Source organism: Anser brachyrhynchus (assembly GCF_964034855.1).
Source record: "Anser brachyrhynchus genome assembly, chromosome: 10".
NCBI classification, from domain to species: Eukaryota; Metazoa; Chordata; class Aves; order Anseriformes; family Anatidae; genus Anser; species Anser brachyrhynchus.
The window spans coordinates 13,106,344-13,132,020 of NC_137705.1; the positions used below are offsets into that span (position 1 = coordinate 13,106,344).

Here is a 25,677-nt window from a genome sequence, read left to right on the forward strand (position 1 = left end):
CCTGCTTTGCTGCTCCTGGGGGCCAGGAGTTAGGCCGAGGGCTTGATTTTGATGCTTTCTCCAAGGAAGATGGAGAAGTGCCAGGACCATGTCTGCTGGGGTGGGGGGCCATGGTGCTCCAAGTCCCCCGTGAACATCCTGACGGATGGCCTGCCCAGGTATCCCCTCAGGCTGCATGAAACCTGGCTGCTCATCTGGCTGGGGCTTCTGAGGTATTAAGGGGTCTAGCTGCAGGGGATTTGGGAGCCAGAGGGTGGGATCCTCAGGAAAATCTCTGATACCAAGATCCCAATAAAAGTACATGTACGTTCTCCTCAGAAATATCTCCCAGCTCGATGGTGGCTGAAAGGATTTTTCTATTTGTGGCCATATAGAGAAGATGGCAGCATTGTATTAGAGATGGTTCTGGCCAATTCAGCCAAGAAAAGCCTACTGCAAGCTTTGCTGCCCATGTCTGCTGAGAGCTCATCATCTGAGTCTTGCTGAGCTCCATCACCACCACTCCCTGCTGCTCAGGTGTGGCCCTGGCAACCCTCACTACCATCTTCCTACTTCTGGCCAGCCCCATGCTTTCTGCGCACCTTCCACAGATAAGCAACCAACGCCTGCAAAATCCTCTCTGAAGCCTTCTGGCTGGGCTGGTGGTGGGATCCTGACTGTGAGAGAATGTGCCCTGGAGAGACACTTTGCTGACGCATGGTGGTGGAGATGAGGGAGAAAACTAACCAACACAAATATCAAAGTCTCATTCATTGTTTGAGATTAAGGGTAAAATTAGAGTTTGAAAGCACAGAATTCACAGCTGGCTGGTATGAACTGCTACACCAGTCCCAGCCTTTGTGAATTCAAGGTAACCATCTGCCCTGTATTGAGAAAGCTGTGACAAGTAGTAGGAATATAAAGGTGAATCTGTCTTGATGTTGCTTTCCCAGAAACAAATTGCATTTTCAGGAGAAAGGCATCAGGAAACATGAAGCCAGACCTCATCCTGACTCTCCCTGCTTTGTGACTTCCTTGTGGGTTTGCATTTTGGGGGTTGATCTAAGTAGATTCTGTCAAATGTACCGTTAGCGTTGTCAACATGTGGTGTTTTACTCTAGATTAATGCTGTCTCTTGTGTGTGGGAACACACGTAGGTGTGGAGACAGAGAAATCTAGGGCCTTATTCTCCAGTGGCCTTGCGTTTAGAGGATCATTTACACCTTCAGCAAAATGCGTGTGGGGTGGGTATGGAAACACTGCTAAATCTGAAGGTGCTCACCACCCACGTTGGAGAGGTGCAAGTGATGAAACAACTCACGCATCATCTCTGAGGTCCACAGAAGCTGGGCATTTTGGTATTTTATTATTCCTCCTATAACTAGAGGAAGGCCATTCCCTGTAAGAGTGTACTTGTATGTGATACTCTGTTCTGGTGTTTTCTGAGCTGGTTTGGGGATAGATGCTTCAGAGCTAAAGGGGTGAAAGTTGAGGGGAGGAAAAGTGCCTACAACAGCTCTTGGACAATATAAAGCAGAGGAGCCAGGCTTTTCAGACAGAGAAGAGAAACAAGGTCTTGTAAATAGAGCCTCACTGATCAAGCTAGTCCGGTAGAAACTCAGGAACCTGTCCTTGGAGAACCATTTTCTTGGGATCTCATCACCACTTGTAACTACTGGCAGACCTGTGGTCTGGAAAGAGCACATGGCAGAAAAGGAGCAGGAAGAACTGTCAGAAGGAAGACAGAGCTGAACGTTTTGTGCCAGCCCAGCTGGGGACAGTATCTAAACTCAGGCTGAGACAAGGAGAAACCACAAAGATGTTCAGCAACACTATAGCTGGCTATGCCAAATGCCAGCCACTACCACTTTGGATCTGCTGGTGGAAATGGGACATGGTATTGGCACACCCTGCTGCACCCATGGGGAATGAGTTTCTTGGGAACCAGAAGGCCCTTTTGAAAGCAGATCAGGAAATGAAACAACCATCACTCAGGACACTGATGGGGAGCATGATCGATTGCACACTCGTCTAGCTTCTGTTCTGGCTTGGTAGGTTTTTGAAGGCCCAACCAATTGAAACTGTTCAGTTTTCATCTCCTGGCTTGCCGAAGCATTTTGTATCAAACTTTGAAAGCCTGGTCAAAAATGAAGCACAGCTAACCAGAGGGACAGGAAGACCTGCAGTGAATTCAAACCCACTGCAAGAGGCACAAGGCTAGTGTGAAAATACCGGGCATTTTCCCATGCAAAGCGCGATGGAGCTCCATCTTTGTATCCTCTGGGCCAAGAGGCACAATCTGTGATACCACCCCTGGGATCTCCAGGAAGAACCATAATTACGTTAAACTTAATCAAGGCAAGCCAGCATGTGCTCCTTTCTTAAATAAAGCAACGAGGCCATCAGTGTAATCGAGAACCTACTCCTGGGGGTTTCCTAAGCAAATTCGGGGATGACAAAGTGCTTCCCTCCTAAACTCCAAGACCTGACAGGGTGAGGAGACGGTGCTCATTGCCTGGGCTCTGCTGCCTCCTGGTGGCACAGCCCCTTGCCCCGCTGCCATACAGCCAGGACACGGGCCTGATCCTCTGTCCCCCTGGACAGGACACACACCATCTCCAGGGCTACCCAGGAAGCCCTGCTGAACTATCCCCACCTGGCCGTGCTTTTGAGTACATAGCCCCAAAGCAGTTGTCCATCCAAACCTGTTCATCTCCCTGGGGCTGCATGAGGATGCGAGCAGGGTGAGCTCCTTCCTCCTGCAGCCCCTCGTCTTGCTGGGTGTCTGCCCATCTGGTGGTCATTATGTTCTCCAGGGACACATCCCATAGGGTTATTCAACCGTCCCAGGTGGCATGACCCAGAAGATGTGATGGCTTAGGATGTTCACGGGTACATAAACTCATCTGTAAATAACCCCAGGGGCTGGCAGCCCTGGAAGGCAGAGGCTGGTGATAGCTTGGTGGTGGCGGCCTCTGCTAGTGGTTCTGTGGTGGCTCTGTGGCAACGGTGGCTCTGTCACAGCCCTATGGCAGCTCTGTGGTGACCCCACGGTGGCAGTGGCAGCTCTGTTGTGGCAGTGGTGGCTCTGTGGCTGTGAAGGTGGCCCTGTAATGGTGGTGCCTTTGTGGCAGCTCAGTGATGACAATGGTGGCTCTGAGGTGGCTTGAAGTCAATGATTGCTCCCCTTTGGTGCTAGTGGCATCTCTGTAGTGGCTTTTTGGTGGCAGTGGTTCTTTGGTAGCAGCAGGGACTCAGAGGTGACTCTGTGGTAGCCCTATGGTGGTGGCGGGCACTCTGTGGGGGCAGCTCTGAGGTGACCCTATGGCAGCACCAGTGGCCGTGTGGCACTGGCTGGGGGGGGGGGGGGGGGGGGGACTCTGCGGTGACTCCGGCGGCAGCGGTGAACCTGTGGCGGCGGCTCTGCGGTGCCAGCTCGAGCGGTGCCCCCGGGGCCCCTGTGGCGGCGGAGGGGGCTCTGTGGCGTCCCTGCGGTGCCGGGGGCAGCCCGGGGAGGGGTGGGGCAGCGCGGCCGTTGGCAGCAACGGCCGCACGGGGCCGCCACACGGACGAGCCCAAGCGCCCGCGGCGGATTCCGCCCCCCGGCAGGGACCGTTGGCGCCCGGCCCCTCCGTTGAGGACGAGACCGGCGGCGGGCGGCCCGGTGCGTACCGGCCGCCGGGCAAGCCCCGAGCCCGGGCTGCGGCCGGGGGAGGCGGGGAAGGAGCGGGTAGGGCAGCGGAGGGCGAGAAAGGGATCGGGACGGTGAGAGCGTCCCCCGGGCGGTTTCCAAGGCGCTGCGGACGCCGCCCGGGTTGGCTTCCTCCGCCAGGCGCTTGGCGTTCCCCCAGCCGCCTGCGCTGGTGCCGAGGCCCGGGGGCTGCCCCCGGCCCGGCTCCGGGGGGCTCGGAGCGAACCGGCCGTTGTGGGGGGCTCGGCTGAGGCCTTGCGGGGTGCCCCGCCGCGCCCAGGGGAACAGGCTGGTGCGAAACTCCGAATTCCTTTCAGCTCCCTTTTTAAAGCAGAAGGAGGGTTGGGGCAAGGGGTGGCGTTGAAAGAGGTTTGTTGAGAGCTCGTCGACTCGCCTGAGCTCAGAGTGTGGGGCTTAAATTAGAGCAAAAAAGAGTTTCTGCACGGCGATGTCTGATGGTGTCGTAGCTGGGGTTCTGGCTAGCAAGAGATAAATAGATTTCAGATTAATGACTGTTAGGTTTCGATCTACAGCTTTGCTTAGGGGGTAGCTTATTTTTAAGTACTCTTCTGTTGCGATTTTTAGGCCGGTTTGAATGTTATTTGAAAGAAAAGAGGCTTTCTTAGAGCATTTTGTTGAAGCTTTGCATCAAAGAATAGAAGTAGAGGCAACAGATCAAAAGTTCTTACCAGACATTGAAAAAGACACATGGGAGTTTTTCTTCTCAGATATGTAAAGCCTGGATTTACTGAGAAATTGTAATTACAGTTTTGCCACGATGACACACAGACGCTGTAGCTAATGTTGTGTCAGCAGTGCCATTAGAATATGCTCTCATTTTGAGTAGCTCAATTTAGCCCAAAACAGCGCACCTGGTATATCTAGGAAACACGCTTTTCAGGTGTGAGAGACCCTGACTGAGCAGCTGGGGAAACGTGCGTTTTGGCAGGAAAAAGGTTTTCAAAGCTTCTTGTGGCTAAAGCTGGGAGGACTTGAGGCCAGGCGGGTGTTTGCCATTGCAGGGAGGTGCTCCTGGATGCCGGGGATGAGGGGGTTTTGGTGTCTGCGGAGGACCTGCTTTCAAGCAGAAACCTTCAAAGCTCTCCACGTCTCATTGCTTTGCAGTGAGCTTGCTTGCTCAGCTTTGAACCTCGCCTTGTCAGCGAGCAGCTCTGGCCCTTGTAGGCTGAGGGAAGTGCTCCAAGTGGGAAGGCAGAGAAAGCTGCAGAGGTGGCGGGCGACTGGAGTGTGACACCAACAGGGCTCAAGCCAGGTTTGCTGCTTTTCCAGCATCTCTCCGACAACAAAGAAATCTTCAAGTGCCGGCTGTTTCACACTGTCTGAGGTTGCTGTAGCAGATATGGCTGAAATCTCAGGCAGCCAACAGACTTGACAATCCACGCCAAGTCCTCCTGCCCATGGATGGGAGCTCGGGGTCACCACAGGATGGAGATTTGGGAGGACATCTCCGGAGCCTGGGTGCTGTTCTTTCTGGGGGAGCTAGAGGCTGGGGAAGAGCACATTGCTCCACAGTAAACCCCTTGGCACAGCATCTAGGTTGAGCGAAAGAGATGGGGTCTCTCTTTTTCTTAAACCAGCGTGGAGCCCGTTCCTGGGAGCTGGGTGGGAGCACCAAGCCACGTGCTGGGAAACCTCCTTGGTGGTGGTGGGCTGGCTGGAAAGCAGCATTCCCTTTGTGTTCAGCAGTTCTCCATCTCTCAGTCAGCTGTAGCATGCTCAGACAAGCTGTTTCACTCATCTGTCTGACAGTAAAACATTGGAGGCCTGGTTTTGTTCTTTAGTTTGGGTGGTATGTGTCAGTTTTGTGTTGGCAGTTACAAACACCGGGCCCTCTCTCGGTGCATCTGCAAGAGCATGACAGGTGTTTTCAAGCTGGACACCGACAGGGGTTTGATTAACTGTGAGAAAAGGGCTCAGCAGGGACTGCACAGAGGTGTGAGTGAGTACCTAGGGAGCAAAGCAGTGAAGAGGTAGCCCTGCTGTGGGCAGGCTTAGCGCATGCTTTCTCTGTCTTGGGTGCTTGGCCATAGCTTGCAGCAGCCTGGCTGTGGGTTCTGGGCAGATATTGCCAGACCTGCTAAAAGGAGCACGGGCTAAAGGTTTGGATGAACCTTGCCTCTTGGAGATAGCTTTTTGAATTGGTTGGGTTATGGATTCTGGTCCTAAAAGGTAAAAGCACAGTGAGTCACACTGCTACCTCCGCCCCTTCTCCCAGGAGGGATGCTCAGGTGATGAGGCAGGAGAGCCGCAGCAGGGCTCGTTCCGCATTGCTGCTGTTCTCTGTGCCGGTGCAGCCGGCAAGGAGTCCAGCAGCGATTCATCAGGAATCCTTGGATCTTGGCTGATACCAATCAATCCTGCTGGGCTGCTAAAATAGATGTGGCCAGAGCATAAAATAGCTAATAAAAACAAAATCCTCCATGGAAAATTCATTCTTCAAGGTATGAGGTTCCAGTTGCCATGCCAAAGAGAAGCTGAGAGAAGGATTTGAGATTTTTCTAGCTTGAAGGAGGGGAGAGAGTATTATTGATCTCATCTCCCAAGCCTCTGCAATCTGTTCGTTCACTCCGTGTCACTTAAAGGATTCGCATCATGGTAACCTTGATTTATTATCCGATTTCTTTTTTGATTCAGCCTCTCAAAATTGTGCACTGGCGTGAACCTACAGTAATAAACCCACACAGTCATTCCCTCTTATCTCAGGCGTGCATGTAATGCTTTCTCTGCTATGTGTACCTGATTCATTCTTGCAGACAGACAGCAAGGTGAATTTTAGAAAAAAAAAATCTGATCCAGAATGTAGGCTGGGCACAGTTTTCACTCTGTCGAAGAGCAGAGCAGAGGGCATGGCAGGAAGGGGCAGCGTGTCGTCACCTCACAGTCAGAGTGGGACCAGACAGGTACACACCAGCAGTGGCCTACAGGAGCAGGTGAGATCTTTCTAAGGATTAGCTGCAGCGAGCCAAACGACTCCCACTCAGCATCCTGCTGCGGCGGCTTGGCCTCCAGAAGTAAGCGAGGCAGGTGCCTGAGTCTTAGGAAGGGTGCAGGATGCAAATGTACTCACGTAGGGCTAGGTGAGGACTCCGGGTCTAGCTCTGAGCAGGAAGTGATGAATAAGCCATATCATGGTCAGAATAGCATCGAGAGACTCTGCAGAGGGCTTTGACTCATAATTTATAGGAATAAGCTATGCAGCTATGTGTGCATGGTTCTGTCAGCACATGTGTGTACAGGCTGGAGGGGCTTGTGTTACTTTAGCTGTACTAATTAGTGACACCAGTCATCTCTGTGTTTAGACAAGCCTAAAATCAAGGGTTGCATTATCATCATGCCAAAAGTCCGAGGGCTGCTCTTAATTAGTTTCTCTCAGTGCATGAAGGTTTTTATAAAATACAGCCATGCAGCTGTGATACTTGCCTGGACTTGCAGCTCCTGAAGTGGAAGAATAGGAATTATTTGTGAGCTGAGATCACCAGCAAAATTATCCCCTGCAGGAGGATAGGGAGGGGAGCTTCTGGCTATATTTTAATATTCGTCAGGCAATACTTAAACATCTCTCCTGAATTATTTAAATGAAAGAGTCAGACCTCACATCGGAGTCGCTGTGTTGGTATCTAGGCTGTAGCCTACTCCCACTGGAGTCAAGTGTGACAAGGTTTTTAAGGGGGTTTGGTACAGCAAAAGTAGCACTTCTGTTGTAGTCCCAGTTTACTCAAATCCTCCTGGCAGCCTTCTGCTTGTTGCCACAGATCCGGGAAGCCCCTGCTGCTTCAGGAGAGCAGCTTTTCATGTGCATACTGTTGGCTTTTCCCTCCAGAACCCATGTGGAATAATAGAATGTTCTCTTTCCCCAGGGTTAGTGAGCCAGCCAGCCAGCCATGTGAGACCAATGCCCCCCAGGTCTTGAAGGCAGCACTTGGTACCAAAGCAGGGGGCTGAACCTTCCTTGTTACCCACTCATCTTCTTAGCAAGCCAACGATATCCAGCACAGTGGGGGGGGTGTGGAGGAGTGCCAAGGATGGTGTTTAACAGGCTCGATGTCTTTTTGCAGTAGCAAGCCCAGGGTTGCATCGCAGCATTGTTCTCCTTGGAAGATGGATAAAGCAACAAAGGATTTGATGAAATCTCTGGGTAGTAGACCCAAACTTCCCTGTACCAGTGATGAGGCTTCATGCTTGGACAGCAGCCCAAGAATGAATTTGTTGCTTCCCGATAGCTGCAACAAGAAGGCAAAAAAATACTCAGCCTTTAGACAAAAGACTTACTCTGATGTCATCACTCCAGGAGCCTCCAGCATCTCAGGGGTAAGTGCAAAGAGCAATTCTTTTTCTACCACTGACCTTAAATGGAAAAAAGTGTACCTATGGTGCACCTGGTGTGGAGAAATACAACTTTCATTCCAGGTCCTAGCCCTTCACTTTGTTCAGAGGCTTTTGTGCAGGGCCTTGACCCTTACAAAGTAAAGCCATAAGGCTCTTCCTGATCACAGATGTGCTGCTCTCCTCAGTGGCCAGTGCCGTCTCGGTCCTCATGGTGCTGCTGGGTTTAGGATACCAGCGCAGCAGGGCAGACCAGACAGAAGATATCTGGAAGTAAAACCCTGGTGACTGCCTGCCTCATCAGTCCACATTTTAAGTTGACTTCAGGCTGCACTTTGATGACAAATCCCCTGCTTCTCTGTCTGTTGGACTGAGGTTCCCAGGGTCGTGTGCCTCTCTGAGCCTTTTCTGACTTATTAACAGTCTCATTTGTCCCTAAAGCTCTGGTAAAGTGAGTTTTATTGTCTCACCATCTCTTCAGACACCTAAGCCCACCCTCCCACTGTGCTATAACTGTGCTCTGTTATCTCTGACACTTCCGTCACTGTATTTCAGGATGTTTCTGCTGCCCCTCGTATGTACCATGCTTTAGTAAAACAGGCGGACCTCGAACAGCACACCCCTAAAGGTAAATATACTGAGAGGAAAGGTGACGTGGCAAGAAGCAGAGCCATGAGCCTTATGGGTGCTTGTACTGAGTGTGCCAGGAACGAGGCTGATCATTATAGGTTAGTGCACTGCTTTCATTCTCCCCTCTCAGCCAGGAAAGGTGCTGAGCTGCCTGAACGTCCCATAAAAATGAGTTTCATGTAGAGGTAGAGCAATGTTGTCTGTGTGGGTGGTAAAACCATGCTCCCTTTTCTCCTGGATGTAGCTACCCCCAAGGTTCTGGGTGGCGTGCATTGCTGTCCATGGGAGTTTGGTCCCAAAATCCCATGTGGAGTTTGGCATATGGCATTCAGCAGTGCCATATGCCGGGAGAGTGCTGAGTTTACGTGCGTTGTCGTTGGGTGTGGAGCTGGCAGTGCCCCTTCCCTGGTTATGCAGAGCGGTGAAATGGGACCTGCCCTCTAAAACCGTATTGGGGATCTGGGTACTGTAGCCAAAATCATCATCCTCTCTCATTTATTCGTTCTGCATCCAAGTGCGCCCCCGAGTGCCTTGTTCTCTCTTTGATGCAAGGGATCATTGTGCATACTGAGCTGCTGGTCCCACCTGCGTACGAGAGCTTCTTGTCTCATGGATGCTCAAATACAGGCACAGAGCATAGCTGAAAAGTCTGCTGGCACTCTCCCTGCCCCTACAGCATTCCTGGGGGTATGGATCATAGGCTGGCAGCGAGTGGGGAGAAAGTGTGCATTAGAGAGGATTTTAGTCTTAGAGAGATGGTAACTATATATACACCACTTTCCTGTGCTTAGAAGTGACATTTATTTTCATGAGTGAGGACAAATGATTGCATCCTCAAGTGAATCTTGACAAGACAGACTCATCCCTAACAAGTGCAGACAGATCTCTATTTATGATCTGCTGCTTCTTCAAGGGGGAAGAAGCTATCAGGCTGGAAATGTAAATGCAAATGAAACACTGAGTATTGACATAAATAGTTGATGGTGCACAAAGTGCCATAATGGATGGTGCGGTGGATTTTGCAACAATGGAGTGACAAAATCGCAACAGCTGTGCTCCCTGACAACAAATACAAATCAGGGCCATTCTGCAAAGACCCCAAGCGAGAGATGTGCATGAGGCTAAAGGAGCAGTAGTAAACCCTCTGCATTTTAGGGATTCCTCAAAATTATCATAAGCTTGTATATTGATATGGACAGTGCAAATGTTTAGGATCCTGTTTATTCCATGTGAGGAGTCCTTCCTAAGAGAGGAGAATAGAGGGAGGAGTAAGCTGTCTTCTTGAGTCCCTAAGCAGGCAGTGTACAGCTACAAGGGTGCTGTCGGGGTCCGCTTAAGAAAGGCAAACAAATGACCTTATTAGAGGACCCCCTCAGGGTCAGGAAATGTCTGGTTTCAGCACTGTTGCCTGCTCTACGCCATTACCTTGAATTCAAGGGGTCTCAGCCCTGATGCAGACAGAAGCACGTGTTGCAGGGTGAAGGACTGGGACCAAAGCTTGACTTCCACAATACACACTTAAGAACCAGAACCTTAAGTTTCTCCTTGGTCAAGTGTGAAAGTTCATCAGATGAAAAGCTCTCACTCCACCAAAATCTATTTTTTGGCTCAGCGTTCAGCTCTGTCTAGGGAATAGTGCTTTTTAAAGCTTGCATGCAATTACTTAATTTAGGTTAAGCTTCAAATTCCCAGTTTGCTGCTGTTCTATTATTTGCAGCTTGTTTAGCTATACAAACAGTTTGGTTTATTTATGGAGTAAATGACATGGTTTAATTTCAGCCAATTCTTGGAAATGCATACTTTTTGCTTAGTCCACATTTCCATTGAGAACATTTGGCTGAGTTGTGAGATTGTTAGCTCTTTAACCCATTTTTTTCTCACACCACTGCTGATGTGAGTAGGAGGTTTGCTTGAGCAAGCTACAACTGAACCTTGCTCTCAGAGCAACCTGGCAAAACAGGGGAATCCCACCCTTTTCTGAGACTGAGGGAAGCCATGCACTAGAGACAGAACCTTGCCCACAGTCACGTAGAAAGTCTGTAGCAAAGCTGGGAACGGAACTCCTCCAAGCCAGGTCAGTGCCCTGCATGCTAATAAGGCTCATTAGAGTCAGTCTCAGGCTTCTTCTGTGCCATCATTTTAATAGTGAAAAAACGTAATGACATCTTGCATTGGGCAAAAAGATCTTCCATCTCCGAGGCATTAAAGTTTGTTTCCCCTTTGCCTGTTTGATTTCTCTCTCACAAATCTAGTGAAGCAACTTCTGCAGATAACCCGGTAGATAGCACAGTGCTCCTGTGTGTGTGGATATAAAGTGGAGTGATGTCTGGTGATTTCAGATATTTACTTCTCTTTGTCTCTTAGTCACAACCTTCAAGATGCCTGAGGACTTTGAAAGTGTCCTGGATGCGCAAGTGACTGGACCAACCACTAAGAACCTCATCAAGTCAGATTTCCCAGTAGAGTCATTTAAGCCCAAAGTGCAGATTGCCTTCCAAAGGCTTCCAGGGCAGTGCCCTCAGAGGATTGAAGCAGAGAGGTATGTAAGCAGATAGTGGCTAAAGACTTCATCATGGAATGGGCTCAGCAGGTTAAGGTGTTGATTCCTGCTTTTATGAGCTGGCATATAAAAAATACCTAGGAAAATACTGTCTTGTAAGGCAGTGGTGTCCAAAAGGCAGTGTGTGGACCCCAGAGGGTGTACAAGACAATCCACTGAGGAGCAGTAAGAGAATATTTTTGTACCATTAATAAATAAAATTAAAAAATTAAAATGGTGTTTATTTAATCTTTCTCATCCCTTTTTAATTTATATTTTTGTTTGTTTTGTAATGTATGTAATAGTACATGTATATAATTTGTAAATAAATAGACATGTATGGGCTAGTGTTAAAAACTTTTTACTGATAGAGGTGCATGATCAGAAAGTTTGGAGACTACTGCTGTATGGGTTTTGTATCACTTCTGAGTGCTCAGACTGCACTGGTAACTTAGAATTAGACTTAAATAATCATCTTTGCGATAAAAAAGCTTCTCAGTTCCTGGTTCTTCCTGGCCCCAGTGCTCCTTGCAGTTCTCCTGCTGCTTGTCCCTGTCCTGCCAGTTGAGCCAATTGAATTGTGGGTGTGGGAGTTCTTGACATCAATGAGGCAATCCACATTTAAGGGAAAAAAAAAAAAAAAAACCACCCACCAACTAGTAAGTCATCTTGAAGAAGAAAGCAAGCCTTGCTGCTGGAAAAATTATGTAGAACAACCCTGGTAGGATCCACAAAGAGTGGAACACGTGTGCACTAGGTCCCTGAGAGTGCTCTGTGATCCAGCAGTTCTCTGCCATTGTGAGGCTGATCCCCACAGCAGTTGCTTTGGACTGAAACCAGATGCTTTTCCGCATTGGCTCAGCTTGGTGTACACAGCTAACTGTGGCAGTTATTGTTGGCAACGGCAGTAGGCTGGCAATGGAGCCTCCTGCAACCCTGCTCTCAGTGTGTCAGCTTGTCAGATTTTAAAGCTCTGATGACCTCTTATGCCTTCTGGTAAGCCCGCAACATCCCGGTGCAAGGATGTGCAGAGTTATAGGTACGGGAGCCCTTCTAGGTGCTTTAAATGGTTATTTCTCCTATCCAATTCAAAACAGGAGAAGACGACTATATCTCAGCTTCGATATTGCTCAGCTCTTGGCCAGTGAGGGGATAGACTCCAATCAGCTGATGCCAAGGCACCATGATTCTGAAAATATGCCAACTATTGAGGAGAAAAAAGATCCTGTCTTTCCTACCTACCTCCCGCTAAAGGTAAGAAAACACATTTAGCACTTGTGGTCTCATTGCTTATACCACAGGATGTTTCTGAGAATCACAGGACGCTTAGCTGTCACTGATATGACAAGGAATAAAGCAATGCTTTGGAGCACCGGGCCCTGACGGATATCTACATGATGGTGAGCATCTTCCACAGGGCATCCTTAACTTCCATTAGATCCTCATTGAGGATGTTCCACATTGTCATGTGTGTGTTCAAATAAAAGGTATTGTTTCATGTTTCCTTCTGGATGCAATAGTCAACAGTATTTTTGTATGGAACCTCTCCAGGTGGTGGCCTCTCCCTTGGAGAGGACTAGAGGTGCAGATATTGCTCTTTGGGAGAAGACTGTTGATCAAAGATCAGCACAGCTTTTGTGCCTTAACTGTTTTTACTTTTTGTAGCCTGTTTAGGAACTGCAAACTTCTACAATTTCCTCACGAGGGGGAACAGAGGGTCAGGCACTGATCTATTCTCTGGTGACAGTGATACGACCCGAGGGAATGACATGAAACTGCATCAGGGCAAGTTCAGCTTGGATATTAGGAAAGGGTTCTTCACTGAGAAAGTGGTGGGGCCCTAGAACAGGCTCCCCAAGGTAGTAGTCATGACAGCAAGCCTGTTGGTGTTCAAGAAGTGTTTGGACAACACTCCGACATATGATTTGATTTTTGGGTGGTCTTGTGTGGAGCCAGGAGTTGGACTCAATGATCCTTGTGGGTCCCTTCCAACTCAAGATGTTCTGTGTTTTACTTCTTCTTTCATTAAATTTTGTACCAGGTATTTTCTTCTTTCTGAAACAAGACTTAATTTCACTCATGCCCTGGCTTTTTAGATATTTGACAATGAAGAGTATGACTGTCGAACACCAGAAGAGTGGATCTCACTAGGACTGGAGCCAGGATGTCATGATAGAAAGCCAGTGCCTGGAAAAGCACTTTTACCTACAGATGACGTGCTGGGACATGGTAAAGCTTGAATGAGTTACTGTTCAAGTGAGGCAGTGCTAACAATTATGGGCCCATTTCACAGAAGGGAACGTAGATTCTGATGAATGCAGCTCTGAACAGCAGAAAAGCAATAGCTCATTCTGACTAGGTTAAAGCAGAGCAAGAGACCAAGGATCTCGATGACTGTCAGTCCTGCCCTAGACTGACTGTTTGTACATTTTATAAATAGCCTCTGATTTTTACCTTCCTGTTTCTGTGCCTGGAATTCAGTACAGTCAAAATTTTGCTTTATTGATAGGTAGGCTGAAGTTAGCTTGAACATATTATGTTCTGCCTGGATTTCAGGAAAGATCAGAAGTCAAGTGTAGTTTGCAGTGAAAATCCAAGGGGTAAATCTGGGGTATATTAAATGACGTGAATGTATGTTGTTTTCTTGTCACCCAGAGCCTTCCCAATGAGAAGACATTACTAGGTACACCTATAGTGGAGTCCAGTTGTGACTGCAGCTCCTATCAACACATATGCACTAGCTTTAGAAGCATAGGAGCTGGCACGAGTACTGACTGCAGCTCTGGAGTAACCTCCGGAGGCTTGGCTGGCTGCAAAACCAAAATGTCTAAAAGCTAAGCTGTGTAAATTCTTGGGCAGCCAGCATGTGATGGCTGATTTCTGCTTGCTGTTTGTGTGCAGCTGCCCTGGGGAACACTACACCTGATCACAACCCAGAGGAGGGAAATGGAGGGCTCTGGTATTGCAAACAATTGGCAATGCTGAACAGTGAGACCTGAGTTTGTTATTTAGCTGATCACAGCAGAAATGAGATTGACAGACTGAAGCTAGTAAATGGATTTGACTGTAGCCGTACCACTCTTATCAGAAAAGTGCTTGCTATAGCCCTCTGGAAAAGGGCTAAAAATCCCCTAACCTGTTAGTTAGAAAAACTAACCATGTTTTAATCCTTGATTCTTCTCTCAGAGGACCCCAAAAGCCAGAAGTTAATTTACAAGTGGATTGATGTCGGTGTTCTGGATTATGACAAGGAGACAAAGCTTTACTTGGTCCATAAGACAGATGAAAATGGGATGGTGCGTGATGAAGAAGGGAGACCCATCCTCAATGGAGGAAAAACTCCAGAAGGTGTGTTTCAAGTAAGGCTTTTGGGGATCTGGCATATATTCAGAAAGCCAGTCCACTACCCACACTAGTCCTAAGCAAAGATGGGAGGGATGTTAAGAAGTCATTTAATCCTCTCCCTGATACCACTTTTGACATGTCTGTTTAACCTGTCCTGAAAAACTTCCAGATGAGAGAAGTCCATGCCTCATTTTGACAACCTATTTGAGGGCTTCCCTGCGGAGATGCCTTTGCTTTTTCCGTCTCTTATCTTTCCTGCCTTTGTGACAACTTAAATATCGGTCTTTCTGGACCAATGTCATTTTGAAGGGGTTGTGGACAGATTAAAATGAACTTGCACCTTTTGAAAGGCTTGGAGATACTGCTAATTCCGTGCTCCTTGCTTCTTTCTTTCCTCAGAATTGGTCCCTCATTTTGATCTCCATTAAGCCAATGCAGTTACATTGTCCATCAAATGTTGTCAGCACCACAAGCCATTCTGAGTTTTGTGTTCCCTGTAGACTTTTGTAAACTTCACTTTCATTTCTCAGGAAGAGCCCCACTGCTGTCGTGTCAGTACTGGGTGCCACGAGTTTGCTTGCTATTTCTGGCTGAAGATCCTCGAGTGTTTGCACTGCGGGTAGTTTCTGCCAACAACTTGCGTAAAAAGACACAGGCACTGATGCTCTATCACCTGTATGTGGACTGCATGCCCACAGATGGGCTAAATAGCATCAGCGAGAAGAGCCTGGGGAGAATGAAGCTGTGGGCTCTGCATACTCCCAAACTGAAGAAGGAGAAGAGGTAAAATATCGAGTACATGTCCTGTGTCTCAGCCTTCAGCCCATTACCGTTGTAAGGCTTCACAGGGATACAAAGTGGGTGGCAGTTGAGGCAGATCCTGAACAGCCAACTCATAGCCTCATTTGGTTTCCAGCATGTGCACATCTCTTGCCCAGAATGTCATCAGAAGTAGGTAGGATGGGAGGCCCAGTGACTGTGCAGGATGGGGTAATCTGGGTGAAGGAGATAGACTTCACGTGCAGATCCACTGAGCCGTGCTTACACATGCAGTTAAGTGGCCTTCAACAGCAGAAAGTTGGACAGAAATGGCCTGGTTGACCTTGCTGTCTCCCTGTGCTTCCAGTGCACAGATCAGTCATTTTTGAATTATTTGCAGACCAACTGCCTCCAGAGAGTTGGCTGTTTTTTTCTGGTGACAATTCTACTTGTTAACAGCTCCAAAAAGCAAATCAAAAGATCTGCACAGGGTGAAGCAAACAGAACGTGAGATCTCCACCTGGATATAGTCGAGTGTCTCTCTGAGATGCAGTTCATGTCAGGAAGGCGTTTTAAGAGTTCCTGGGTTGATGAATCATGAGCCATTAGTGGTTTTGCTGAGAATCAGCCATGACTGATTGCCCTGCTCAGGAAGGTGTTAGGGTCCATACAGTCCGCAAGCCTAAACAGAAGTGTAGGAGAGTAATTGGTCTCTGTGAACAGAAATATAGGCACAAAGAAAAGTACTATGTGTGCCTGAAGTGAAAGATGATGATGATTTCCTAGGGTAAGCAGAGCAGGTGTTCAGCACTTATACACATGTTCTGGCTAAGGAAGCTAACATCAAGAGGTGTTCAGCAGGAGGCAGTTGGGAAGATGCTCCAGATAGCCCTGCTTCTCCGGAATTGCCAGCTGGCTTCCTCAGCTCTTTGTTATTAACCCTCCCCTCTGTAATGCTTCTCTGTTTGCATGCCCCCAGTAGAGATTTTGCTTGGATATGAAAAGACATTTGAGAAGACTGCAGTCCTACTTCTAGGTTCCCATTTACCTCCATCATTAAATGTCGAGTTGATAGCTTTGATGGCTGTTCTGTTTTCTGCACAGCTGTGCTAATACATTTAGCAGTAAGTGAGCTTCTGGGTTAGCAGATCCAGGAGTGAGTGAAGGATACATCTTTCATTAAAGCTACAGACACACTTCTGCTTAGACATAGTGGGTTATCATTGTTCCCGTGTCTTGTAACAGAGTGTTAGACTGTATGGGCTGTCTGGAGAAAGAAGTGAGATTAGACTATGAGCGCACCATGAACAGGATCATCTTTGACAAAGTCGTCACTTCCGAACCTCAGACGTTTTCTTACGTCACCCTGCCAGACAAAGAGGAGAATAAAGTACCAGAGAAAGGTATGGGATGCAGCGGAATAGTTTGAAATTGGTGTGCTTATAGGACGTCTGTCTATGATAGGTTTTATACTTTATTACAGAAACTCTCAGGTTCACAATGATGATTAGGGCTCATAAGGGACAGCAGGAAGAGATGATATGAGACTTTTGAGTATGCTTGCTCTTTTTTAGAGTGTATTTGCATGTTCATGTTATCTCAGTATAACACATTACCATCTGTCAGCTAAGCTGCAGTAAGTCTGCACCTTTAATGGCACCAAATGCATGGCAGTATAATTAACTGTCTTTCACTCTGCACTATGCTAGGGCTGGCTGCCTTCTATTTGCTGTGCTCAGCTGTGGCATACTTCAGGTGTGAAAGAAGTCAGGCTCTTTTATGCCCTCACACTGGAGGGAAATGATCACAGTAAAAGGGATGAGGGGAGGGGTACTTTGTGCACTAAAATCTTCCAAAAATTGGAACACCTTGAGGTGGTTCAGAAGTAGCTTGAGATGATCCAGCTGTGTTCTGAAGCCTCAATGAGAAGATTCCACAAGTCCTATGTTCTTTGTCTTGGAAACTTCATGACTCAGGAATGTCAGGGACCAACAGTCCCTCAGCTCCTAATGGGAGGCTGCAGAATGTCTCTGCTGCAGGGCAGACACTCTTTCATTCAGCCGTGTGATGAAACTGCTTTCATGATAAGGCTCATGCACTGGAGAAGAGTCCTTTTCACAAGCCCTACCCTTAAAAGGAGCTGTACTCTTCCTCTGTAACAGAAATTGAGTTACTGTTGCAAGTAATAATGTGTTCTTTTGTTTGGTGCCAGGGCTCACCTGCATCCCAGACTACCCTTTTGGCAAACAACAAGCAGACTTCAATTTTGTCTCACTCCTGACCAAGCCAGAAGTTATCCTTGTCCTTGCACAGGTTCATGAAGAGTGCAACAAGGCAGCTACCATGTCTCTGTTTAATTCAACCTTAGCCAAGCATGTCAGCTTGGAGGAGTTTGAAGAGATCCAGATCCAGACCTTCACCCAGGTGAGGGAAGCCGCAGGCCCCCTAGTCAGCCTCAGCCAGTGCTGTCCATGCTCTTAGTTCTGTGTTGAACAAACAGCCACACAGGGCTACACAGCCCCTCCTCTTCCCTCCTCATCTTCTGCAGATTACAGTCCTGGCTGGCACTTACAGGTTTCTAGTTTGTTTTTTTCCCCTATCCCTTCTGCTGCAAGGCACAAGATTCTTCCTGAAGCACTCGTGGGGGTAATGCTTTTCTACGCTCTGTTCTTTATGTACTTAATTAGATTACTCTGCTTGCACTGTCAATAGACAGACTAGGACAAAAAATTGCAACTCTGTACTAACTCTCACCAGAAGATTTTTGTGCTCTCTAAATGAGGACAGCACTTTGCACACTGGGTATGGCCATGCAGAGTAGCTACACATCTTACCAAGGGTTATGCAGTAAGTCAGTGGCAGAGGGCATGTGCCAGTCCTTCCCAGTCCCATGCTGTTTCAGCTAGGCAGTGCTGTCATCCACTCGGTGACTGAGAGTGTGTTATCGTACACAAGCAGCAGCTGCCTGTGGAGCAAAAGTGACACTTGGTGGTATTTTAATAAATTAAAACACTGCAGGTTGCTGCTGCCCTTGGTTGCTTCCCCCCTTTCTCCTCACTTGTCAAGAGAAGACAACGTTATGTCCTTTACTTGCTCATCATACTGTCTACACAACTTTTTATAAGGGACCCTGACACAGGCAGCTCCAGGGATACTGTTCTATAGAAAAGAGAACAAAAAGGAAAGACTATGTATAAAAAGAAAGAATAGAGCACTCCTGCTTTTTCATATCAGGCTTTATTTTGTAGGTCTTTTGTCAGTGAAGATGTATAGCAGGTCTTCAGTGCCACAAGTGTATGTATGGATTTGTGAGTTACAGTACTAAACAGTTACTTTTCACAGAGAAAAGTCCAGCAGACACAGCAAACCTGGCCATACTGTTTTCCTGTCAGCCCTCGGAGGATTACACAGCTTGCTTTGTTTATTTGCCCTAGGTTCAGACATTTCTCAAGGATACTTGGATCAATACTCTAAAGACTGCAGTAAAGAGCAGCCTGAGAAATGCAGGCAAAGGCTGGTACAACCTGGAACAGAGCAATTGGGATATCTACCAGATGTCCAAACTACATAAGCTGATGAAGCGCATCAAATTCATCATGCAGGACTCTGTGCGCAGTCTGGTCCAGAAATCACTGGTCAGCTTCACTCAGCTTTTTCTGGATGCTTGCCATAGTGTCCTGAATTGCTCAGAGGACATGGAATGGGGAGATGACCTCATCAATAGTTCCTACAGGTAAGGAAGGGAGAGAAAAGAAGGTCAAAGGGTGGAAATAGCATAAAAGTGCCATTGTCTTTCAAATTACTGTTTTGCAAGCAAGTTTTGAGCTGTATGGGAGCTTTAAGCTGGGCTGTTTTCCCCAGCCCTCCATCTGACTGAGACCATCTGTGAGACCAACACATAGCTTGCTGCTCTGTTAGTACAGCTTTCAAGTTGCTGATTTAATGATGTGAGGCACCCCAACAGAAGCAAGGTCTGCTACCTTTACATCCTGTTCTAAAGATTAACCCCTTCCAGCATCCTGGAAGGAGCGAGTAATTACTGCTAACTTCTTTTTGGAGCCCAGGAAGAAGAACACCAGGAAGCATTATGGGCGCTAATTCCCCTCGTTCTTGGGTTAAAGCCCAGGATTAGGATCTGTCCTGGGATCTCTAAGGAATACCAAATTCAGGCTGTCATTGTGCCTAGGTTTTTTTTTCCCCCTGGAGTATTGATTTAAGGATTTCTGTCCTTTGTGGTATTAAAAAACAAAGGCTTAGAAATTGAAAACAGGAGGAAAAGAAAAAAACCTGCCACTCACATGAGGCTCTTACTAGAGACCTTGTAATCAGTGGAAGTCTACACTGACTTCAGCTGATCCTGAGCTGTGCTGCTGACGTGAGATTGGGAGATACTCGATATAATTTCCGGAAGGCATTTTAGAGTATATTGGAGATGCTGAATGTGGTTCTTCTGTAAAGCTGCTCCAATTCTCAACATAAGGTTATGTCTTTTGGGGATCTCGGTCATGATTGCCACTTCCTTCTTAGGCAGATGAGAGGTCTCAGTGTTTTTACAAAACGCTGCATTCTGAAGTTACCCGTACCTTCATCTGTATGGATCAGTCCTCCTTTCCTCTGCTTTCATCTGCTATGCAGTAGGCAATTTTAGTATCAACACCACTGCGATATAGTTGTGTGCTGTTTTCTCAAAAAACATCTCTGTTCTTCCTCGTCTCTTCCCACTGCAGGCCTCAAAGGAATCCAATCTTTGTAATAGACCTTGTCCTAGATGACGGTGGTGTTCATTTCAGTCCCTCTCTGGAGAGCTTTGAGGAGTCCCTCCTTTCTCTGTTTGACAAGGGAATACTGGTGACTCACACTGTCCCACAGCTGGAGAAGGTAACTATTCTGCATCAGCTGTGATCCAGCTGTGCACATCTCCCCAGCGCATTGCAGCTTGGCGTAAACACCCACAAGCTTGTACTGAGGGAGAGAGCTGCAGAAGTAGGTAGCTAGGAATCCAGTTTAGTTAATTCGGGCACAGTGCTGTGCTAATGCAGCTCTGTTCTAACAGTGTTTCTTTGTGCACTGCATCTCTGTAACTATTCTGCATGGTTCCTATCTCTTCTTTGGGTGCTGCAGGTTCTGTGGAGCCGTGTCCTAAGTAGCCCGGTTGTCCAGAGCGCATGGCAGCTAATAAAAATAGATTCATAAAGGAAATAGCACCTTTTCCAGTGCCATTAGCGTAGTACAGATCTCTTCTGCATATGCATCCTTCTCCCTGTTATTTTGAAAGACCCGTCTCCCTAGATCTTCCTTCTTTGGGGAATAGCTTAAAACTGATAAAACAATTCCTGACACAACTAAGGATGGTCTGCATGACTTCCAAAAGAAGCTGCCTCTCCTGTCGGGGCCACAGCTAGCTCTGCTAGTCCTGAAAGACCTCTCTTCTTCCTCTTCCTCTTCCAGTATGTGATAGAGAACATACTCATCACGGGCACACCTTTGCTAGACTCAGTGGGCTTGCATGAACCAGAAGTGGAAGAACTACGTGAGACTCTGTGGTCTGCCATTCAAAAGACACTGATCCTTCTCCAAGCCTATGCCAGGAAATACAAGAAGTTCCTAGAGCTCAATAACAATGATATCCAGTACTTGCTAAAGTAAGTGGTGTCTCACAGGGGTGCCTCTGACACAAACACGAGACTTTTTTGAAAGCTTTTGAGGGGATGTGTGTGAGAATGTGGGACCTGATTTGAGCCCCCAAATGTGTGTGACATGTCTCAGATGTTCATATGTTAGATCAGACATCCATCAGAGGCAGCCTTCTGCCATGGGCAGTGGTCCGTGCTTTCAAAGGAAATTGATGGCGGCAGAGAGAATTTCTTTGTACCTCTGACAGCAGTCACATTCCTGACATGTTTGTAAGTGTAATTGGAGATATTAATGGCCCTAAAAATGACTCATCCTGTTTGAAAATCTAATCAGCATACTTGACTCTGACTTCAAATAGTGTCTGTTCAGGCTGATAGCATTCTGTAGAAAGTAATGTTTTCTTTTGCTTCAGCCTCATTGTTTTCACTGCCAAAACTCCTCTTCACACCTGTGCTGTCCTTTACCCTCCAGTTACTTTAATGGTCTTTTTCTGGTGCCTTTTGTTTTTTCCAGTCAGTCCAAACCGTTGAACTGAAGCCGTTTTTCTTTTGTTATTACAACTACAGAAATTTACAAATCCCATCTAACAAGTTTGTGTCTTCTCAGAAAACGTTGCTTCCTAATCTTGCCCTGTTTACACCAGTGCTTTCATTTTGTCTCTCCCTTTCCTCTTGCCTTGATACCTCTCTTATCATTCTTCCACTCCCTTTCTACAGTTAAATTATTTTTTGCATGTTTTCCTATCATCACACCTGTTGTGCTCTAAAATCCATTGCAGAGTTGAATCTGTCCCTTCCCTTTCTCCCCAGTAACATTATCCAGCTACAAACCAATTTGATGTCTTGTATGTGTGCCTTCTGTAACTGGGGGCCTGTCTACCTTGCTACGTGTGCGTGGCTGTAACGCAGGTAGGCACAGGCAGCCTGGCTTCCTCTGCTTGGAGGTGGAAGCTGTAGCAGTGAAGACAGTACTGCAGAGCCTTCTGAGCAGGCTGGTCACCCATCAGTGGACTTACCTCTGCTAACATGGTGGACTTTACACCGAAGCCCATGAGACGTCTTTGCTAGCGCTCATGTACTTTACTATGATATTAAAAACACCCCTCACGTCCTATGTGGACAAATCTACAGCTGTAAGGTCTAGAAGGAGTTGACTGCCTTTCAGTCTGCATTTGCAAAAGTTGCATGCATTCAAACAGATGTATGTTTTAATAACTGTGAACACACACATCATTCATTTCATGCGTTGATCATTTAGGTGGACATGTCTGGACATCCTTCAAGCAGCAGGGATGTTCAAATAATTTTAAGGTCTATTTTACCTTTTTTTGTTGATGTTTTTACTTACAGAGACTACCAAGAGCAATGTCCATCTGCTCAGGATGTAATGACCGTAGTAAACACACACTTGTCTGAAATGGAGAATTTGGACAACTCTCTGCCTACTTCTATTGTCATTGGTCCCTTCCATGTCAGCGTGGAAGGTGTTAAGCAAAATTTGTCCAAAAAATACAAAGCACTTGCCACTTCCATGTTGGACTTACTGGCTAAAAATCTCCATTTGCAGGTGGAGAATGTAAGTTACCTTGTTCCATATTGCCTGTCAGTGTCCTGTCTTGTCGTGCTTTTGAAGTCAGTGTGTTTGTGGGATGGCCAAGAGACAACAACTGAGGCTTAGTTATTGAGAACATTCTAAACGTTGCATTGGAGTTATTAGTTAAAAAAATGACAAGAAGGGTGATGTGCAGACTGTTGAATATATTATGTGCCTGAAAAAAAGTCTGTTGAGATGCAAGTCGTCAATACCCTACCGTCTTATAAAAAAAAGTATCTGTGGATTGAAAAGATCTGTCTGCTAGACAGCTGGCAAATCCTTTTCATTGCTCTGAAGATAACTGAAATACAGACAGTTGCATCTTTCAGAGGTTTGTCTAAATCTGTTTTCATCATCATTTCAAACATATACCTGCCATTCCTCTTCCTCTTTTTTTTTTTTCCCCCAACCTCTTTTCACTCGACCTCATATGAGGTGGGTGGAGCAAGACTGTGGAAAGAAAAAGAACGGCACTGTGTACTCATAACTGTAGACCACCTTCAGAGTGGGAAGTGGGTGGATCATGACACATTTTACAGTTTGACCATTAGTGATTAATGACTTGATTTTTAAAAGGTGTTGCTTACCTCAGTTTTGGTTGGCTCAAGTGGGGGGTTATGAGCTCAGTACCGTAACAACCTTTGCCATTGCTTATTTATGGAAAAGATCAGTCCTCAGACTGATGAAGCTTGGTAGCCCCATGCTGAAGCTGCAGACCTGTGGGGGTGCTCTTTTCTTTGCTGTGTCCTGTTGCAGATCTGTGATGCATACAAAGCTGTCAGCTTGAAGATGCATGAGAAACCAAACAGTATTGAGGAGCTGGCAGAGCTGCGGGAGTGGATGAAGGGAGTCCCTGAGCAGCTGGCTGTGCAGAAGGTAGGGCAAACTCTCCTCATGGGCAGGGTACACCCAGGGGAGTAAGGAGAAAACTTATCGGTGCGATGTATGGGGTCTCAGAAGCATAACTCCACTTTTTTTGCGAATATGTCAATGTATGGAAGACCATAAGATTCCTAATTATTAGATTTATATTTTTAAATATATAACTTTAATGTAAATAGCTACATCAACAAACCTAAAATAGCAGTTTAAAATGTTGCCCCCTGCAGGGGCGTTGGAACTAGATGATCGTTGAGGTCCCTTCCAACCCAGGCCATTCTATTCTATCTCTGTTCCCAGAGAGTGGTGGTCAATGCCTCTATGTCCAGATGGAGGCCGGTGATGAGCGGTGTCCCTCAGGGGTCTGTCTTGGGACCAGTGCTTTTCAATATCCTCATCAATGACTTAAATGATGGGATCGAGTGCACCCTCAGCAAGTTTGCAGGTGACATCAAGCTGAGTGGTGCAGTCGATACACCAGAAGGAAGGGATGCCATCCAAAGGGACCTGGACAAGCTGGAGAAGTGGGCCCACGTGAACCAAATGAGGTTCAACAAGTCCAAGTGCAAGGTGCTGCACCTGGGCTGGGGCAATCCCAGGCATTAGTATGAACTGGGAAAAGAACTCATTGAGAGCAGCCCTGCAGAGAAGGACTTGGGGGTTCTGGTGTATGAGAAGCTCGACACAAGCCAGCCGTGCACATTTGCAGCCCATAAGGCCAACCGTATCCTGGGCTGTGTCAACAGAGGGGTGGCCAGCAGGTGGAGGGAGGTGATTGACCCCCTTTGCTCTGCCCTCGTGAGGCCCCACTTGGAGTGCTGTGTCCATGTCTGGAACCCCCAGCACAAGAAAGATGTCAACCTGTTAGAACGGGTCCAGAGGAGGGCCACAAAGATGCTCAGAGGGCTGGAGCACCTCTCCTATGAAGAAAGGCTGAGAGAGCTGGGGGTGTTCAGCCTGGAGAAGAGAAGGCTCCGTGGAGACCTCGTTGTGGCCTTTTAATACTTAAATGGTTCTTATAAAAAGGATGGAGAGGGACTCTTTACTTGTGTAGATAATGATAGGACAAGGGGGAATGGTTTTAAACTGAAAGAGGGGAGATTTAAATTGGATGTTAGGAGGAAATTCTTCACTTAGAGAATGGTGAGGCACTGGAACAGGCTGCCCAGAGAGGTTGGGGATGCCCCATTCCTGGAGGTGTCAAGGCCAGGCTGGATGGGGCCTTGGCAACCTGATCTAGTGGGTGGCATCCCTGCCTATGGCAGTGGGGTTGGAACTAGATGATCTTTAAAGTCCCTTCCAACCCGAGCCATTCTGTGATTCTATGAAGGGCTTATATATGCTTTCTGCTACCTTCATGACGCGTTCTGCATTTGTTTATCGAAAATCTGTCTTCTAAAAATGTAATGCTGTTTTCAAGAAAATGTATCTGCTACCAAATGTTTGTTTTGCTGTTAACTAATTTCTTCTAGTAGGACATCTTGGTGCTGAGTTACCTCAAAGCAATTTGTGATGGTAGTCTCCTTCCAGTTGAACACATGAGGAACAACGGCACCAAGCTATAAACTGACTTGTCCATGCAAAATGAGAAACCTGGAGGATAACCTGGAGGATAACACTCAATTTCTGTCCAGCACAATTTTTTTCGTTCATATAGAACAGAGGGTGATACGATGACTTGATCATTAGCAGAACAAGGGCTTGGAAATCCATTCTCACTGCTTACACAGCAGAGAAGCAGCCTTACATCACATTAAGCTCATGTGACTAAGGCCCTTCAAAGGTGCCTCATGAAAATGAGGTATAAGCCAGAGCTGGAATCAGTCTGGTCTGAAGGCGCCTATTTTTTGTCTCTTTCTCTCACCACGTGCAGGAACTGATTCGTGAAGTCATGGAAGATTACAAGGTCCTGGAGGAATTCCTTTACAATCTCACCGAAGAAGACTTCAGTCAAAAGTGAGCACAAATCATTCCTCCCACTGTTAAAGTGGGACACTTTGCAGCAATTACCACTCTCAGTGCTTCAGGGTCTATGTGTCTATCAAGAGCTCCAGCAGAACTTTTAAGTGCCTCTCAGCTGTATGATCACTGAATTCTTAAAATGAAGCTAATAGAGAAGCATGGATTCATGCTGCCTTCAGGCCTGGGGCAAGGCAAACTAGTAGCTATTAACCTATTTAACACGTTAAGCCTCTTTTCTCTTTTGTTTATTTTTGTTTGTTTGTTTTTTTGGAGGCCTTTGCAAGATCTCAAACTACATTGTTTAGTGTGTGTCTGAAACTGA

At 47.0% G+C, this 25,677-nt stretch overlaps 1 protein-coding gene and 1 long non-coding RNA gene across 13 annotated transcripts in view; one reads left to right on the forward strand and one right to left on the reverse strand.

Annotated features, from left to right (window-relative positions):
* Window positions 1-2,897: 2,897 nt before the first annotated feature.
* Window positions 2,898-25,677, forward strand: part of DNAH1 (dynein axonemal heavy chain 1) — a 78,401-nt gene continuing 55,621 nt past the window's right edge. For 5 of the 12 annotated variants that reach the window (XM_080606254.1, XM_080606245.1, XM_080606244.1 and 2 more), the window contains exons 1-16: window positions 2,898-3,643; window positions 7,747-7,999; window positions 8,570-8,642; window positions 11,009-11,183; window positions 12,281-12,437; window positions 13,280-13,412; window positions 14,370-14,531; window positions 15,059-15,311; window positions 16,533-16,690; window positions 17,500-17,711; window positions 18,722-19,020; window positions 20,015-20,165; window positions 20,736-20,929; window positions 22,271-22,496; window positions 23,271-23,390; window positions 25,267-25,349. In XM_080606254.1, coding sequence (XP_080462380.1) covers window positions 7,790-7,999; window positions 8,570-8,642; window positions 11,009-11,183; window positions 12,281-12,437; window positions 13,280-13,412; window positions 14,370-14,531; window positions 15,059-15,311; window positions 16,533-16,690; window positions 17,500-17,711; window positions 18,722-19,020; window positions 20,015-20,165; window positions 20,736-20,929; window positions 22,271-22,496; window positions 23,271-23,390; window positions 25,267-25,349 — 2,606 coding nt within the window. In that variant the 5' untranslated portion in view covers window positions 2,898-3,643; window positions 7,747-7,789. The other 7 variants (XM_080606249.1, XM_080606250.1, XM_080606248.1 and 4 more) reach the window with 7 other exon arrangements.
* Window positions 18,887-25,677, reverse strand: part of LOC308200455 — a 35,107-nt gene continuing 28,316 nt past the window's right edge. The window contains exon 7 of the long non-coding RNA XR_013955618.1: window positions 18,887-19,014. This is a non-coding gene — a long non-coding RNA (uncharacterized lncRNA). The remainder of the gene's footprint in view (window positions 19,015-25,677) is intronic.